The 19,088-nt window shown below is 35.7% G+C and overlaps 1 protein-coding gene across 1 annotated transcript in view; it reads right to left on the reverse strand.

The window, feature by feature from the left end:
- LOC142342750 (chondroitin sulfate proteoglycan 4-like) overlaps window positions 1-19,088 on the reverse strand; it is a 128,610-nt gene that overhangs the window by 16,973 nt on the left and 92,549 nt on the right. Inside the window, exon 4 of the mRNA XM_075394286.1 lies at window positions 9,325-9,528. Within this exon, the coding sequence (XP_075250401.1) occupies window positions 9,325-9,528 (204 nt within the window). The remainder of the gene's footprint in view (window positions 1-9,324; window positions 9,529-19,088) is intronic.

Raw genomic sequence — 19,088 nt, forward strand, 5'->3', positions numbered from 1 at the left:
ATTCCATGCACACGCTTATTTACATATTAAAAAAGCAGGAAAAAACTGCATCCTGTACTGGGCTGCATGTCACATTCTTGAATCACCTCATCCAAATTATTCTCCTATCACTCAATCACTTGAGAGCTGAGTACATTTTAATGCAGCCAGCTTAGAACAGCGCACCAATAAGTCTCGACTAGACACATGAAGTAACCACTTTCAGTTGACCATCAACTAATACAAGAATCCTTTGATTGATGGCTGCTTATAGGGACCAAATCAGCTTAAGTACTATCCAATAAACATGCCAGACTAGACGGTTGAAGGTACAAAAGTTCCCTTTTCAACATAAAAACTGCAGCCGTAATTTTATTTTAAACTGTGCTTCCAGCCAGAAAAACTGAAGAATTTCAAACAAAATTGTGAAGCTCAGAGGTAGATTGAAACAGAATTTATCAATATTTGCTTTTGAAAAGACACAAAAGCTATCAAAAATTCAGCTGATGACTAAAAACATTGTTCAAAGATTGAGGCATTGTTGTCATGTACAATTCTCAAGAATGGAGCGACTTCACTGGCACGCAGGCAGATTTTAGCCTCCACACGGAGCAGACACAAACATTCAACTCCAATAAACATCATTTTAAAAACGTCAAATAAATTATTAATTATCCACGTACGTCCCTTCATTCCATCCAAAAATCCCGGTTCACAATTTGGATATTGAATAAAGCCGGTGGAGCGAGCGGCTAGTCCAATGACACAGTAGTTCAATTCAGGAAAGTAGGCAGGGACTAAGCTGCTCAAATTGATCCCAAAATAACTCCAAAATCAAAAGACTACCTTTTTTAAGAGTGTTTCTGATGTCAAAAATATACACAAATTCGACTCAATTTAGAACACAAAAAGTGAGCATAACAACAAATCATTACAAGCTAAAACTGATAAAATTTGAGTGTTTCGCTATCTCAGAACGATAATTGTTTATGAGTTCCATAATGCGACTTTGTGGTCATCGAAAATTATCTGCAAAGATACAGAGGTTTGGTCTCTTGACTCATTTGAAGGATCTTGACAATCTGCTACTTGATGGAGACTGAAAGACGCGACTATTGTCGTCTGAACAAACTTGAAGCTCTTTTGGAAAAATAAAAACTGGCCAGCACTTTTGGAAAATTAAAAAATGACCAACAGTAAGCCGTAGCCGACACTAGAGAAAATTTCACAATTTCGGTTTGAGATCTACTTCAAATACCAATAAAATCTCAAAATAAAAACTCGAAGTTTTAAAAGGATGAGAATCAAGATTTCACTTGCTTATTGACATCTCCACAAGAAAGAAAATGAGCGGTATTCGGCCTCTAAGATAAAAAGCGAAGCTGTCAATGGAATTATTTGACTCGAATATCCGACTCCAATATTCAATAATTTTTACTCGCTTATATCACTTACTAATTAAAAACAACAAGGAGGACAAAATCAAAAAATCTCAAAATCTAATTGGATAAGTGCCACGCAAGAATGATTCAAAAATAAATTATTCTCTTAAACTATTTGAAACTCCTTGAACAATCGCTTGAAAACGGTGCACCAGACAAATGCAATACGTAAATGTTAGCATAAAAACAAATCGCGTGACCAAAGAAAACGTATAAAGTCAATTAACAATTTTTTTTGACGTTTCAGTCAAGATATAGAGCTCCCAAAAGCTCGTGCATTTGCATGTAATGAACACCAACTAGCATGAAACATATAGAGTTTAAAAGCATAGGCAACGTAGCTTGTCAGATTTACCTCTTCCAATATAAAAAAACGGTGAGCAAATCATTGATTTCTAACTACCAAGCTGTTCGAAGAAAACAACTTTGTAGCTGTTCGAAGAAAAAACTTAGGGTTACGACCCTCTTAATACAAAAAGCCAAAAAATATCTCTATCGAAGGTTACCAGCAAAACCTAATCGATTTTCAAGAAAAGTAATCGGCAGGCAAGATAGCCTGTTTGGAATGAGTGTGCGTAGGCCGCTCTAAATTGACATTTTTCATGCAACTTCTTCCACATCATATGCCAATTTTTAACACACCTAACTCGGATACATGTGTTAAACGCTCTAAAAGAGCTATTCACATGCATCAAATTTCCAATGGCAACATACTCTGGAGATAAAGAACTTCAAAGCAATTCTGAAAAAAATATCAAAACATTAGTTAGAAAGCTAATAAAAATGAGATTTAAAAAGCATAGAAAACAGACAAAAATTGCAATCCCTAGAGGTCAATTACTTCCCATAAAATTAAACAGTGTTTTGGGTGCGCAAAACTTGAAGCGGAAACCAACTAATTTTGTTGAAAGACAATCTAGTAACCAGAGTAAAGCAACATTTGAATTAATATAGGGATTTAGAAGATAAAAATTAGTTTAAAACCGGACACAATTTAGCCATTAATCAGAGGCTACAGCTCATTGTAAGTTTCAAATGACACTTAATACAACATAAAAGCATTTATGAAACCATTCAGAAACCGTACAAAAAGTGCCGCACAGATTTAAATCTTAATATGATATCTGGATATGATACCCAAAAATTTCGTATTAAAAGATGCATATATGGAAACGCTAAAAATACCCAAAACTCTCAGGATGGACAAATTAAGATAGGCTCAACGAACCCATTGGCCTAAAAATGGTTAGGACATAGTTCATGATGCTGGTCTTAAAAACATAAACAGAGAACATGAACAAACTCTAAAGAGACATTGCGAAAGCATAAGGCATCGGTTTAGTATGCCTAAAATTGCTAAATCCAAAAAAATGCCAAAAAGAGTCGTTAGGTGCATGAATTATTAAAGGGACGTTGCAATTTACAAAAATTCACAAAAAAAACAAGCACGAAAATCCAAAAACGATTAAATTAATGAAAAAGCGAAAACTTGACAAGGGAAGGAGAAATATGGGCCGAATTGGCTCTTGCAAGGCATTATTAGGCTCTGAAAGCACTGTGGCGTCAATTTGCAATTTTCGAGGGTTAAATACGAAGTCAGCAGCAATAAAAAAAATACCCGGCAGATTGCCGTAAAATAGCTGTCATTGATTCAGTGAAAAAAATGATTGATGTACGAAAACATTTTAAATATGCGAACTATTTTCACTTCAGTTTGATGTTAGATATACTCCTATTTCTTAATGAGATGATACGGGGGCTAGTATCAATGCCAATAAACATTAGAAATGGTAGCTAAGACTTGCAAGAACAAAGCTCAAATAGCGGTACATTTCAATTTTATTTCACTGAGCAAATACTGGTTAAAAATAATTTGAGCATAATGAGCGAAGAATGAAACTAGCCTAGAGAAGCCGATTTGTTTTATGCTCGTCATCATGAAAATTCTTCGGAAACTTGGAGGGTTTAAAGAATAGAATCTTATATAGTACTGTTGCTCATTTTGCAGAGGAATGTAAGAAACCTAAGCAAACTAGTGAAATTTAGGCTCCTGCAAAATGAGTTAGCATGACAAGAGCGAATGTAGAAAAAACAGTGTATTCAGTCTTAGGAAACTGCTTATTTGAAACAAGAAGAGGTTGGATCACAAAAAAAAACAATTCTGTTTTTTGCTAATACTGTTGATCTTCCTGAAATCTTTGGTGAATTGGACACGATATTTGATTCAGGCTGTACGAATGGCATTTTGAAGCACCATGAGCCTTTTGCAAGCCTTCGTAAAAAGTTTTCGGGAACTGTAGAGTGTGCAAATAATACCAAATCACAAATAAAAAAAGGAAAAGATAGGGAGGAAACTTTTGTCCGCGGAAATACTGGAAAAGGACAAAAATTACATCAGCGGAGGTTCTGCATCTGTTGGTAAACAAAACCGGGTAAAACAACTGATTTTGGAGAAACTGATCAGCAAAACCTGGAAACAGTTTCTATTTGCAACAAGGGAACAGTAATTTTAAGTAGAGCGCCAATTATTGCGATGGCAAAAATGAAAATTTAATAACAAGAGGAGAATTGTTTGACAGCGTCAGACTTCAAAGTTTGCCATGCTGGTATAGGACATTATTTTCATACCCTTCAACATTTCATGGCCAGATGGCAAAATCAGGTGGATGGAGGGGAACTAAACGCTATTTCAAAGACGACATGCAGTATGAAGTTTGTGATTTTAAAAAATCGACCCGCATACTCGCGCCTAAAGAAAGCTTTGAAATCGTTGAAAATTGTCTGATCGTGCAGATTTGCGTGTCTCCATTACTTCTTTCTATTGATGAGCTGAAAAACGCAATCGGTTTCATCGAAAGTTGTTCTGGGTACTCTATGTAATACTTCGTGATTGCGGTGGAATAAAGAAACCTCAGCAAATTAATAAAAAATGGTGCTGATCTGCAAAACGAGTAATCATGACAGGAGAGAATGTAGAACATTTTTAGGACAATCAGTTGGTGGAAAGAGCTTATTTGAAACAAGAAGAGTTGGATCACGAAAAACGATTCTGTTTTGTTTGCTACTGTTTTACTAATACCTTTTTTGCTAGTACTTCCTGAAGAAGCGTAATGACATTTTTTGAGCAATTTTATTCTGATGTAGGTTCGCTTCAGATAATTGTAGCCGACGGAAACAAGAACCTTAGGTTGAAGAACTTTGAAAAATATTGTAAAGAACCCAAAATTCGACTATATCTAAGGGCACCTTACACCCCTGGTGAAACAGCAAAATTGAACATGTTACAGGGATCACCAGATGTTTGCTTGGCATTTATGATTTAGGCAAAGAGTATTGGACTTATGCCATGAAGTTAGCAGGCATTGTTCGGAAAAAAAATAAACCAACCTTCCTCTGCGATTGGAAAAACACCATATGAAAAATATAACACAAAATATCTTTTGTCAAATTTCTTCGTTGCAGAGCTCTCAGCTTTTTATCACAGCGCGCGACTTCTAGGTTTTTTCTAACATAAAAACGTTGATTATGAATAACAAAAGGAGAGTGTGCCGTCAAAATAGCAAAAATGCATATCGGAACGTTTCACGAAAATATGATATTCAGTAAAAAAAAAAACACGAATAAATGAGATCAAAAGATTTGGTGTCATCACTACTAGTAACTGTCACAACAACACAACATTGGGATGAAAATTTATAATTTAATTCGATAAAACTTAACAGAACTGCAGCCAAAGACAACGTATGTTAGAAGATCGCCACGCCGAAATTCAATCGAAAACAATTTGGAGTTCTCTGCAGAAGTATTACGTTTAATCAGGCAAGTGTTGATTGCCAAGAATGTTTCTCATGTAAAAGTGAGCTTTGATTGGCGCGTTACAACGCGAATTTAAAAATGCTTATCGTAGAAAACCAAACAATGCTTGGGATGAGTAGTGTGCCTACCTGATGTTACTCCTATTGAAAGTAGGTGACATTTAAAGGACTTTGCAAGTAAAGACCTGCAACCAGCAACAAGGCGTTGCCTATAGTTGAACCTCACCTACGAGACGATTGAGCACCAGAAAGTCATTCCAGAAAGTTGATACTTGTGGGGGGAGGCAACGTTTTTGGGGGGATTTGACTCGAACGGAGTAAAGTTTCTATGCCGAAAATTTACGCTTTGAAGCCCGGAAGCAATTGGTTCTTAAAGCTGAAAGGTCATATCGAAACAATCAAATTCAGTGCATATAAACACGATCCCTGTCTTGTTAACATAGCCAGCAGATTACCGGGATAGATGCGAAAGAATAGACTTGCCTGCCGTATAATAGAGATAGAAACAGATACAGATCTAAATAAAAAAATTGACGCCGCTCAAAAAGCTAGATAAAAAACATTCAGCGATAAATTAATAAAGCTTGTTAACAATCACTCCGCAGAAGCCTTTTATTAGGGACCTTTACTGTACATATAAGTTCTTTTGACCTCAAACTAAATCAAATTAAACTTAAGTCTTAAAGTGCAAAAGTCATTTTATTGAGTGAGGTAAGTCACGTATGACCAAAATCTAATCAGGCAAATGATCTTAAAACCTTTGCGAGAGAGAGAGAGAGAGAGAGAGAAATGACGTCACGCGCGCAAACGCCGTTAGTGAGAGGAAGAAGTCATTTAGAAAAATTGACTTTTTCAGCTTTGCTGTGTGAAAAAAATGTAAAACGAAAAAGAGCGTCAGGCGACGAAACAAAAAAAGAACATAGCAGGACAAGTCCTGAAATACAATTCAAAACATTGTACTAAATTATGACCCGACAACCATTAAAAGGCAAACGAGTGCTGTTAGTAATGATACTAAGCAATAAAACAACAAGAACAACAAAAACAAGCAAGACAAAAAAATCAACTTTTTAATTTTTTGAAGACAGGATTAACATCAAAAAACAACTGATATGAACTCAAGCTGCCAACTATATTCCTCCATTTCTCATTAGCAAGCTGTCATTAAATGTCAATGAGTCCTCTCACTAATAAAAATTAATAGATAAGACAAATAAAAAAAAATCGCAAAAAAATTAGCTGAAACTTTTTGAAAACACTTAGTATAAAAGTCACAGAACGCAACAGCTACTGAAAGATACAATTACATCAGTTAACTGAGTCCTCAAAGACCACCGTTGAGACCTGTCATCGATGCGATTAAGTCATAAGTCAGCAATAAGTACAACATATACTAGCAAAACTAAAAAAATTCACTAAGATTTTTTTTAAAAAAACGAACAAGCGTTTAAGTCACAAAAAGCGACAGCTATGAACTGCAACGACTTGCTTTAATTGCAGATTTTTTAGTAACTAATTAAACCTGTCAATAATGAGACTAAGAGTTAAGACGACAAAGTTGAAAAGAAAACTTCGCAAAACTGGAAATCCTATAATTATTATTGAAAACATTAGTGTCAAAGTCATAGAAAGCACTAGCTTTGAACAAAAACGTTTAAATCGATAAACTTAACCCCTATAAGAAGCATCAGAGACCTGTTCCCAAGGAAATTAAATGAAAAGTCATCAAAAACTAAAACAAATACTTGCAGAACTCAAAAATTCACTAGAAATTTTTGACAAAAAGTAGTGCCAAAGTCATGAAAACCACTAGCTATTAACTTGGGCCATTAAGTAGGTTTTTTATGCCTCCTTAACAAACAACCAGACCTGTCATTGATGATACTAAGTGATTATACAACACAATACAAGTGATAATAAAAAAAGGGGGCAAAGTCAAAAATTCACTGTTTTATGACAGCAAATTGTGGCAAAGTCATAAAAAGTTTTAGCTGCCCCTTAATGAATTCAAGCAAAGGCAAACAGGCAAAATTAGAACACATATGTATCGTCCTTAAAGCACTGAAGGAGATGAAACTCTGAAAACAGAAGTCAAATTGACGCAGCTGAAAAAATCCATCTCAAAAAATTTCTGACTCCACTTTAAAAGTATTTTGACAAAAGTCATGCCGCTCCCTTTACTATTTCAGTGTGACCAAAATCACCACTCTAATTTGACTTCTCACTCACGTGAAAAAGCCGAAAAAAGTGTGAACAGATCTTTAAAAAAAAGACAGCGCACAAATACAATTCAAATTCTTTGAATTGTAAAAAAAGCAAGATTACCGCAATATAGCTCCGCTCGGCTTACAGCTTCGCAACTATTATAAAAAATGGAACAACGAGATTGCATTAGCCTGTGTGCTTCAAATTTAGCTGGTTTATGGGCACGACATTTCAACCTGGAAATAATGAAAATTCAATTAACCAGAAAAAGATCATTGGCAATGAGATGACATCGACATATTTAAATGCAGTGACTCTGATTGGCGTGAAAACGATGGTCATAGAAAAACACACGAGGCTTTTCTTTTCAAATGTGTGTACAATTTTGGTGTAAAAATGAGCTGGGCAGGTAAAATGCAAACTTGTATCGGAAAGCCAACAGCAGAGCTCATACTAGAGTCTTTGCTGCATAAAAAATGGTTATTCGTAAAGGCATTTTGGCAGAGTTACAAAGTAGGGTGCCTAAAAAAACCTGTAATTTTAGTCGACAGTCAAGCTTGTATTGCACTCAACAAACAAACTTCTCATCAGTACGCCCAAAACTTTTGCAATCAAAAGTCACTATCCCCGTGATCTGTGCGAAGAAGATGTATTAGAGTTGAAATTTTTCCAGAAAACTACACCACTGATATCCTCACAAAAAACCTGGGCAAGCTAAAAACAGAAAAGTCCACGCAATTTCGCCTAGGCAGTTGACTTTGGTAGAAACCTAGAACAGACTATGAGTGAATTGGGAAAACCATTTCTAAAAAACTTAGATCAAAAAAATAAAAAAAAAATCAATGTCAAAATGCCGCAAAGCGAGAAAAAAGAAATTTGGTTCAAACAAAACACTAGGCCTAGAATGAACAATGACTGCCTGGTGAAGCTTTAATATAAACAGAAGTTTGAATATACGATAACTATTCAACTACAGGGACCAAACAATCAGCTAAGCAAAAAGTTCATCTATTCTGAAAACTTACATATATGTTAGAAATGCACACAAATAGTAGTCACAATATCAACATTAAAACACCAAATTTTCGTAATAGTGACGCCAAATAAAGAAAGACGCTCAGTAGTGAGGCTCAAAAGTTAAAAGGTTCCCTGAGAAATAAGAATCTTGATGTCGGCCAAAGTCTGCATAAACTTTATTTGTAAAATCATATTCATATAACAAGTGTGACTGCCGTTGGCGAGACGCATACTACACACTTATTATAACCGTTACCTTTGACCAACACACCTTCAAGTTATTTGAGCAAATACCTATTCCTCCATTAAATTTCAATTCATGGCTTGAATTGTAAATTATAATACTTAAAATGCGTTTGCGTCAAACTATGGCTTCATTCATTGAACGGAAGATTTGTATTCGACTTCAAGGATTTTGTTGCAAAAAACGGTGCAATTTTTTTTCTGCACCGTAAATCAGCCGTACGGAACCACGTATCTTAATATCACAAAAGCTGTCATACATAATTAACAGTTTTTTCCACTTTAATTTTTTTCATTTTTATCGACATCTAATGCATTTAATTTTAGCCATGAAATGAAATGCGGTGCAGCCTTAATTGACATTTAATCATGCCCCAGTAAGCAAGCGAAAAGGATTATAGCAGCAAGAACTTTCAAATGTGAATGAGTCAAGTTATTAACAAAAATTCAAGACGTGCAAGGAAATAGTCGTTCAAAAAGAGGTCCAATAGGTGTAGCAAAAAAATCTCCGGAACACTCAAAAGACAAATAGGGTCCAAATAGTTTCTATAAACTTCCCGTGAGAGCATTTGAATCAATTTTCCAAATTTTCGAAGCATTACAACAATTGGAAACCAACTAACCGGTAGCGTACTGATGTTGAAAGACCACATCTCCGTTGTTGATCTGGCGCTGTGTAAAGTTGGTCACAACCTGTCGACTGGCTCTTCCCTCTGCCAGCACCACGGACCCACTCGTCACCTCCTTCACCACGTACAGCAGGTCCAAATCCAGACTCTCTGCATCCTGCGCCTGCAGCACTTGGGGCGTGATGATACAGCTCTGGCCTGAAAGTGAGAAACTACGAGTGGTGTGAGTCAACGAGCAAGTTCCCAACATGTTCAACGCAGTTCCTCCCCCCGAGCTTATGATGTAATCGCTTTGCGGTTCCTCAGAGGTGTCCGAATGTTGGTACTCCGGATATAAAGGCGAGCCCGGGTTCTTATAGTTTGGGTAAAACGGGTAAATTGATCTGGACGCGCCCTTGGGTCGGTAATATGCGTCCTGTAAACCTTGATCGTTGTTATAATTGTTGCTATAAATTGATTCCCGTGCAGTTGTTGTTTCACGAGTTTTTGTGGCAACAGTCACTGCTTTCTCAGGTTCAGAATCAAGTTTTAAATCGGAAGATGATAGTCTGTTTTCAACCGAACTTCCAGTAACAACTTTTGCAGTAGTTATCAGATCTCCACCAATTTGAGACCTTTGAAATCTCTGAGTGAACAAATTTCGTTCTCGTGGCTGTTTTTCAAGTTGCTTTCCAGATGCTGCGTCTTTATCTGGCCCGAAATGTTCCTCTTTGATGTTGATTGGTTGAAAGTCCGGCTGGTTTCTTGGTGTTAATCGTCCAGTTTTATCCAATTCTTCACCATTTATCAGCTCTTTATCAGCTTTTCGATCAGTAGTTTCGCTTTGTAATACAGCGGTTAATTTCAATTCTTCTTTTGATTGTTCACTGCTATTTACTTCATTTGTAGTTGATGTTTTAGATGATGCTAATTTGGGTAGCAGTTGTTGTTGTTGTTGTGTTGATGAGGGGGCCTTTAGAGACGATGAAGGTAACTTGTTGACATGAGCAGGGGCGACAGAGGCGGCGACAGACAACCTGGAGTCAGTATCGGGCACAGGAATCGGATTATCCACTGTAGCAGCACCAACACCAACAACAACTGGTTGTGAGGCTGAGAACCCAGAAAGGGAGGCTAATGAGGAGGAGGAGGAGGAGGCGGAAGAGGAGTAATGAGGTTGTAGAGAGCGAGACAGCGAGAGCTGAGGAGACGAGAGCGAAGGCGGCGACACAGAGTCTACAGGTGATTTGTTCATGAATTGCAATTTGAACAAAGGCCGGCTGAATGCGTGAACAAACTACCGGACCCAATTGAACACAACGGGCTAGTTTTCTTCTGGTTCTACACAAACAAGTAATATCCACTCTCCACTACGAGATGAGTAGTGGTGTTGTGGTAATAATGGTGACAATATAACAACAAATAAAGGAATAGAAAAGCCGCACAATCAGCCAAACCAAAAAGTAATGAAAAGCGATAAATGGCGTGAAGCTCCACCAGGGACAATTTGGTCACGATTAACTGGGTTTACAAACACACATTCAAAACCGATAATTGGTCCTGTAAAGCAGTAGCCGCGTCAATACACGGCACTACAGCCAATACTGGCAATGGAACAAGGGCGCTTGTAACAATAAAGAGAAGAGGCTAGTATAGGAATGGAGTGAGATTGGAAGGGTAGAGGATTACAAAGTAGTTTGGGATGGCTGCTGGCAGGGAGAAAGGCAGAACTAGGAGGAGAAGGAGGAATAAGGAAGCTGAGTAGGGCTACAACAGGTAGTAGTGATGGTGGTAGTGGGGTTATTAGCAGTATAATATAACTAGAAGAGGAGTACAATTGTTGGACTTTTTGGTTCTTGATTGTAGTGACTGAATAAAGGTAAAGTTGCACAGGTAGTAGTACCAACAGTTGCAGTACTACTATTAGTAATACAACAACTACTAACACTGTCCTAACTAATAGTAGATTTAGCGAAACAAACAACAAACAATATTGGCGGGGTGCTTTGGTGGTATTTAGCATTTTGCTGCGACCAACAAGAAGGCAGCTATGAACCCCTTTCTTCCATGATGGATAGTGACAAAACAGGATTTCCTGGAGCAGAATAAACATAGCTCTGCGTCGCAGGAATTTCAATTAAACAATAAATTTAATAAACGCCCGGCTCCGCATCACTAGAAAAACAATAGTCACAAAAATAGTCACCCCAGCACAAAACACCCCTCACTCTATCAAACACTGAGGGGTAATAGCTGTGTTCGCGGCACGGAACGTGAACGGATCTCCACATGACCTACTTTCAATCACTTCAAACCCACCACAACACCACCGCCACCCACCTTAACTACCAAATTGCCAATTACCCAAAATCATCTCAATCGCCCACGTAACTGTCCATCTTTAAACACGCCAATGGGCGATGAAAAAGCGTTTGATCATTAACCGAGCAATTGGATATCAATGAGTGGGTCTTTGAGAATGGAAAGTAGGAGGATTGCGGAGAAGGGGAGGGGTGCGAAGGGATTGGGGGGTGTGGGGTGGTTGTTGGGCAAACGAAGGCGGGCAGCCATGAATGAGAGGAAGAGAGGCGCGTTTTGGGCAGTGATGCATGGGTCTGAATTACGGAGGCAACGCGTGTCTTTCCACCACTAATGTGCTTCGGAAATGGTCTCTACAAGATTACAGGGGCCAATTGATAATTGAATTACTCCGCCGTGCTACTTTCCATAAACATCATCTTCAAACAAAACACACCACAAATCTTTACACAAATGCTCTCGATCCCCCCAATCATACGCAGTTAATTCTAACTACACCAGACTCCCTTTCAAATTCGCTCACTTTTCAAACAGATAAATAAATGTATATTTGAACTAGAGAAAGAAAAAAGAGAACAAAGCGGCGCTTACTTCATTACATGAAGGCTCAGCTTAGATTCAGATATAACTAACACAAAAGGCGGCAGAATTGATACCAATTATGTAGAAAAATTGAAATCGCCTCAAAAATAATCGGGACAGCAAAGTATACCTATTTAAGAACAAAAAAGCCAACAAACAAAAAACGGCGCGCAATCAAAAACCAAGTTGGTCGGCTGCTATCAATTTAACGTTTGTAGATAGCACGTTTTTGGCCAACAATGGAATAAAGTCAGGAAAGAAAGGATTGGTTTCAAGCCAAGCAGCGAATTAAAAGAAAGACTCCTTACATTGTTGTGTGGGAGGTTTTTGATTTGACTCGATGGAAGGAATAGGGAAATAAATGATAGAAAGTGAGACAGAGTTTGGAAAACAAAATTGTTTGGATTGTTTATTTTCTCATTTTACGCTTATTTGTTTATTTTAAAGGTCTGTATTTCCTGTTTTCCGCTATGGTCTATCCCTTGTTAGTACAAACCACCGAATAGCTCTTGTTCAAAGAGCCAAAAAAGAAAAGACTGTAACAAGAAATGAAAAGAAAATAGCAGTGCTCACTTATGTGGTAATATGTGGGGAAAAGTACCGCCTACTCTGTTTAATAAATGACACATATAGCAACTATCTACTCTGCTTTGTAGTACCTTTTGGACTTGAGCCGGTACTGGTACTTGGAATAGCGTAAGATTAATGAAGTAAGGAAAGGAAGAGAGAGAACAGAGATGGAAAAATCTGAACAAAATCTGCTCCTACGTGTAACTCCGTAGTCTTTTCAAGTACCCATGCTGGAAGGCGTTGTTTATTTATACAAATCCAAACAACAAAGCAAAAACGAAGACAACAAAGGGACTAAAACTTGGCAAAACATACACTATGTTTGACAGAACAGTAGCCGGCTAAAATATACAATTTAATACAAAAAAAATCACAAACGGTGTTTCAAACGGCTTTTGTCTTTCATCCCAAATTTGAAGATGGTTTTCTCAAAATAAATCAAAACTACTTTATTCAATGCAAGTACATTTTTATATATATTGCTCACATTTTCCATTTTAAAAACTAGTCAGATATCAGAGATACAAAATGAGGCATTCCTAAACCATTCAGATACTAGATTACTTTTCAAATATTTGACGCAAAGATTCAGGAAAATTTTAGTTTTACCATGTAGCGTAGCTACGCAGTTAAAATTATGATCTATACACAATCGAACGTTGGTCTTATATAATTAAATATTTAGGAAAAGCAGCATTCTCACAAGTGATCTTAATTGTGCAAATAATTTGAAAATAAAAGTGTTGTCACAACTTTAAGGAAACATTTTATTACAAAATTAAGAATTGGTTGAACATTTTGAACTGTATATCTTCCATTTTTTCTAATGCTTGCTTGCATGCTAACGAAAGCCCAATCTAAACCCTGATTCCAGCCAAAAATTCTGACCCCTAACTCTTCTAGGTTAGGAGAAATGGCCGCTTTTCGGATTTTTTAAAAATAAAAGCACTTATTTAAAACAAGGAGGCTCGTTAATGTGCGTTCGCACATGATGTTCCGGCCCGAGCTCATCTACATTTTTGACTTAATTGCAACCAAATGAAGAAATAAAAAAAATAGATGTTTGAGTATAAAAACTCGTTACAAAACCTAACTACCAATTGAATTACATAATGCTATGCCTCATTACAATACTCACAAGATCTGCCATTAAAAAAACCACGAAATAAAAAACAAACAACAAAATAAGCAAAAACAAAAATTTCACGGCAAAAACTCAATATCTAAATTTAAAACCACTTAGTAACAACGTCAAAATGCAATCAGATAACCCCTTTAGTACACAAACTTGCCTTTCCTAACTGTACAGCAGATGGAAATTTTCCTTAATAAGATGAGGTAACAAGTCGACAAAGAGAAGAAATAATGAGGCGAAAGTCAAAAATCAATCAACATTTTTTAAACCAAATAAATTCAAATGTTTTAATCAATAGCTTATAACGAAATAGTTCTGGAAGAAATTAGTACATGTGATTGTCAAACCAATAGGACCTGGCTTTGGTTAGACTCGGCCATGGGAACAGACTAAAGATACAGAAAAACTCAAAAAAATACAAACAATTTGCGAAACACAAATTATTGAAGCCATTAAAATCATTAGCGATTATCTGATTAATATGTATTTTCATTTAAGTTTTTTTAAACCAATTCAACTAAAATTATACTGAAAAAATAAATAAGTTATTGGCATGTCATTACCCGAATGTGCTAAAAGAAACGAAAAAAAAACAAATATACCATTCACAAAACTTTTATGAAAATGCATATTGACCAACATATAAAACATCAGTTACGACATAATATCAATAGATATGATAATAACTGAAATACAGGGAATTGGATGGAACCACTCAATGATGAGAATAAGTTACAAGTTGACGAAAAGAACAACAAAAACAGAAAAATTCGAAAACTTTTTGAAAATGTATGTCATAAACTTTATGACTATTCGCTATAAACTGACGGCTTTGGGTAACATCACTCATTAAATACTTAATTAAAAGCATATGAGACCAGTTAGCATCTTACGGCTACATAAAGAATAAAAAACAGGCAAAAACTCCAAAAAAAAATTGGGCGAGAAAAGTGTCGAGCGAAAAGCCATTGAAAATGAAATTTTCAGTAAAAACTTTTCTATTTTCAATTAGTTCTTGAACAGCAATGGGATTCTTCTTTTCAACAAATTGACTTCAATAAATCAACAAATATGAACAAATACACTAAAACCTTGAAAGTTTTGAGAAAACCCGTATTATCAACGCCATTGAATTCATATGATATTAACGGAAGCCAATAAATACGCTAATTTATGCCTCGATGGGACAACAACGACGTTTGTCATTCAGAATTCATCAATAAGATGTTACAACAAGTAACTGACTATGAAAACAACAACAAATACATGCAAAATCCAAAAATTCAGTAGAAAAGTGCGAGAAGAATGTGTCGGGCCGTTTAAATCAAAAGCTTTTCTCTGAAAACATTATCTATGGCGCTTTGAACGTCTTCTCTTAGCCAATGGCAGCTAACAGTATTAGGATGATGTCATAAGATTTCTAAAAAGAACCGATAATACGAAAAAACCTAGAAAAATTTTTCGAAATCTTGTGACATTGAAGTCAAATGACCAATAGTTAGAAGATTAAACTTCTAACCAGAATAATTTTGGCTGCAGTAGTAAACAAAGGGGTCCTGTAATTACGGAGACTGACGTACAGTTCACGAAAACAAGGTTATGATTGGTTAATGTTGAAAAACATTTCCGAAAATTTATTTTCGGAAAAAAAACCTAAAAAAGAAAATCAAAATTTCAATCGAAGTTATGAAAACTTAAAGAGTCGACAAAAAAACATGAGTGATTCTTTGAAAACGCATTTTTGTTCATTGGGCTTCATTTGACTGTAAATGAGGTTTGTCATTAACGGAACCTCTAAATGAAAAGTGGCTAGCCTCTAAAAAAATATGAAACGTTTTCCAAAAAGAGGAGCTCTCAATTAGAATTCGAATTTTTTGATAAAAAAACTTCCCTATGAGGCCAGAACTAGTCTTTTTTTATCGCCTTTCGTCTATTAGGAACACAAAATGGATTCATTTTGTGGCATGAAATGTAATTTTGAATAACTATTTTTACAGAAAAAATCTTAATTTGAATGAAAATTCTCCTCAAAGTGAACAAAATCATGCCAAATATCATGTGTTCACACAAAACATCAAACCTCGATAACTCGAAAAAAAGGAAATTAAAAAAAATCTTTTTAATTCCGAATTCTACGCTGCACGAGCTTTTTAATGATACCACTAACATTTCTCTACGATGAATATATCGATCGGCCAAAATTGTCTGAACAAAAAACCCATTTGAGTATATAGTTCCTCCTCCCTCCCCCCACCAGTGGTGTCGGAACAAAAAAAATTAAAAGAAGCTTTTTTTCTTATCACCGTGGTGGTGAAAAGGGGAAAACAAACTAAGATTAACAGCCTTCTAAATGAAATATTTTGACATTCATGCTTCACTTCGGAATGAAAAAGGGAAAAACTTTTAGAAAAAAGTTAAAAATTGCATCATCTTTTAACACGGGGAAGATAGTAGGTGGGTCCATACGGCTCCGTTTATATACCTTCTAGTTGTAGTATTTGTACTTATAGTTAAATTGATGTTATTGGAAGCGGAGAAATTAATTCTTTCTTTCCCTCTTATACAATTGACGTAAGACAACCAACTTAAAGATTGTTAAAATTCTACTAATCGCAAAGGGTTACATTGTATCGTTCTATAAAAAAAATACACCAAAAACAGTTTTAAAGTTGCCACATTTATCTATAATACCCCAAATGGCATCTTTTATAAGATACCTATAAAGATACCGGCTCATGATAATTGATTACACAAAAAATACTTCTTTTCGGACTTATTGTCAAAATTTTTTTAAGGTGTCCGGGTGGTTTGCCCTCGCCCTAAAACTATTTCAGTGACTGAAATTGATCAATAAGGAACAGAAGAAATCTGAGAATACCAAAATTGCGCCAACAGTCTCAACTAATAATGGATAAAACTAAGGAACGGGGTATTTATTGACACTTTTAAATTACCTATTTTGACTTCTTTTCAGTTAGGAATTAAACTATAGTTAATAACCAATGCAGTCAAAAGTTCAATCAGGTGAGATACTGGAGAAAAAATAGACATCAGTAGTGACAAATTTCCCTAAACAGAAACAAGGACAAAAATGTGAAGAACAAAAATCAATGATTTAATTTACCACTATTTTTCACAATTAAAAGACAATTAGGAACTTCAGCGAAAGAAAAAGTGAAAGTCCGCATCTTTGAGAGTAAAAATCTCTGAGCTATATGACAAAAAAATTTGCATTATTTTGTTTTTAACAGAATTACATAAAAGCTCAAGCCATGGAAAAACAAAGCTCTATCAGAAGCCTTAATATCAACGAACTAAATAACCAGGGGTTATGGCAAACGTCATTCCCTGCATTAGTTTTTACACAATCATAGGGGCTATAACTTGAGCTTTACAGCTTTTACCATCACTCTATGCACAAGTAAAACGAAACAGTTGTTTGCGACTGATATTGTGAGATTTGTTTGAATCATTTCGTTTTGTGTATATTGTTCAATGAAAAATAAACACGGTACATCTGGCAAATTGGCACTCTTGACAGCCAGTTTTCTATTTTGGAATTTTACAGAATGGAGAGACTAAACCAGACAATTCAGGAGAGCAAATTTGTTTTCAAAATCTCAAAAATTTCTTTGAAGCTGCTTTTTTGTTGAGAAGTAGGCAATTGGAGCTTTCGACAACCAGTTAATAAATCTATGTAGCATAACACATCTAATTTTTCGGGTTTCTCTGGAGATTAGTTAATTATCGTTTTTCAACACAATTAGTAGAATAATACAAATAGGTACAAATGATATATAAAAGGTACCAAAAAATTGCGCTAGAAGAAAAAATCATTGGTATTATTATGCACCAATTGCATCAGAGAAAACTGTTAAGACTGCATGCTAGATACAGAAACGCAGACTTGTTGAATGAACTAACATAATTTTGCCGTTTTCATTAAACTCGTAACTTATAGTATCAAGGTTGAAAAACTTGATCATATCTCCAATTGTAATAACCTTGAGAAGGAACAATTTATAGGCAAATTCTTGTCTCAATACAGTATAAGCATAATTAATAACACATGTGCAACGGATGTCACTCGGCCCTTAAAACAGTGAACTTATTGTATACTGTTAAGGTATGCTTTCCCAATGTAAGCAATTTATAAGAAGAACCTCCAGCGTATGTTTCCAATTTTCACTTTTTCATTCAAAACTGATGAAATTATTCATCAAACATTTATGCTAATCTGCCAATGTTAATAAAAATGCCCATTAGTCTACAAAATCATTAGCTAACATTCTTCTCCGCGCACGATAGGCCACTATTTTTATCCAATGTATTGCGAAAGTTCATCAGCAATAGAAGCCAGAAGAAGATCTCAGTAAATACTGAGAAAGTTCAGTATTTTACCAATTGTTTTATATAGAGAAATTTGACCAAAATATTTAGAACGCTAAATTAGTAAACGTTTTCAAAATTTTCAAAACGTTCATCGTTCTGCGCATAGCTTTCATTCCTCTCAATTAAAACGCGCCGTCTCAATGCCCCGCGTAGATAAATTTTTACAATGATGTTCGTGGAACATTGCCAGGTTTTCTAACTGAGAGCAGTCAAAAATTTTCTCAAAAACTTAACCTCACCATACAGTGTTTATAGCATGAAAACTAGAGCTTTCTAACAATTCCGCCACTAAAAAACATTTAAATATTCTACTGTAAATGTTTCTTATTAACCAATTAGTCGAACTTGTAAACACATATGATTAGGTAAAAGAGCTGCCATAAGTTAAGCCAAGGCCAAAGAGTGTCCAACACAAAACTAGCCCACAACAACCGAATTCTTTTAAAAAAACGAAACAAGAAATCAGCATAACTGCATTCATCATAGAATCAGCAATGTTAGATGCATCTTATTTGATCCTGCATATTTTGCGCTTTCCTGTCATCGACATCACTTTTAAGAATAAACCCTCTCCTTTTACATTGTTTGAGCTCTGCCGCAAGACATTTCCCGATACAAAAAAGTGGTTCAAACTTTTGTACAAAAACATGTGGAAAATGGAGAGAAATTCTTTATACCGGTATACTTTATCAAATATATATATTGATACTTTTGATACATTAAAGGGCTAGGAATGTGCTGATGCAAAAGAAATAAGACCGAACAACAGTTTTTCAAATCC

The sequence above is a fragment of the Convolutriloba macropyga genome, chromosome 7 (genome assembly GCF_964194025.1).
Source record: "Convolutriloba macropyga chromosome 7, txConMacr16.3, whole genome shotgun sequence".
Lineage (NCBI taxonomy): Eukaryota > Metazoa > Xenacoelomorpha > Acoela > Convolutidae > Convolutriloba > Convolutriloba macropyga.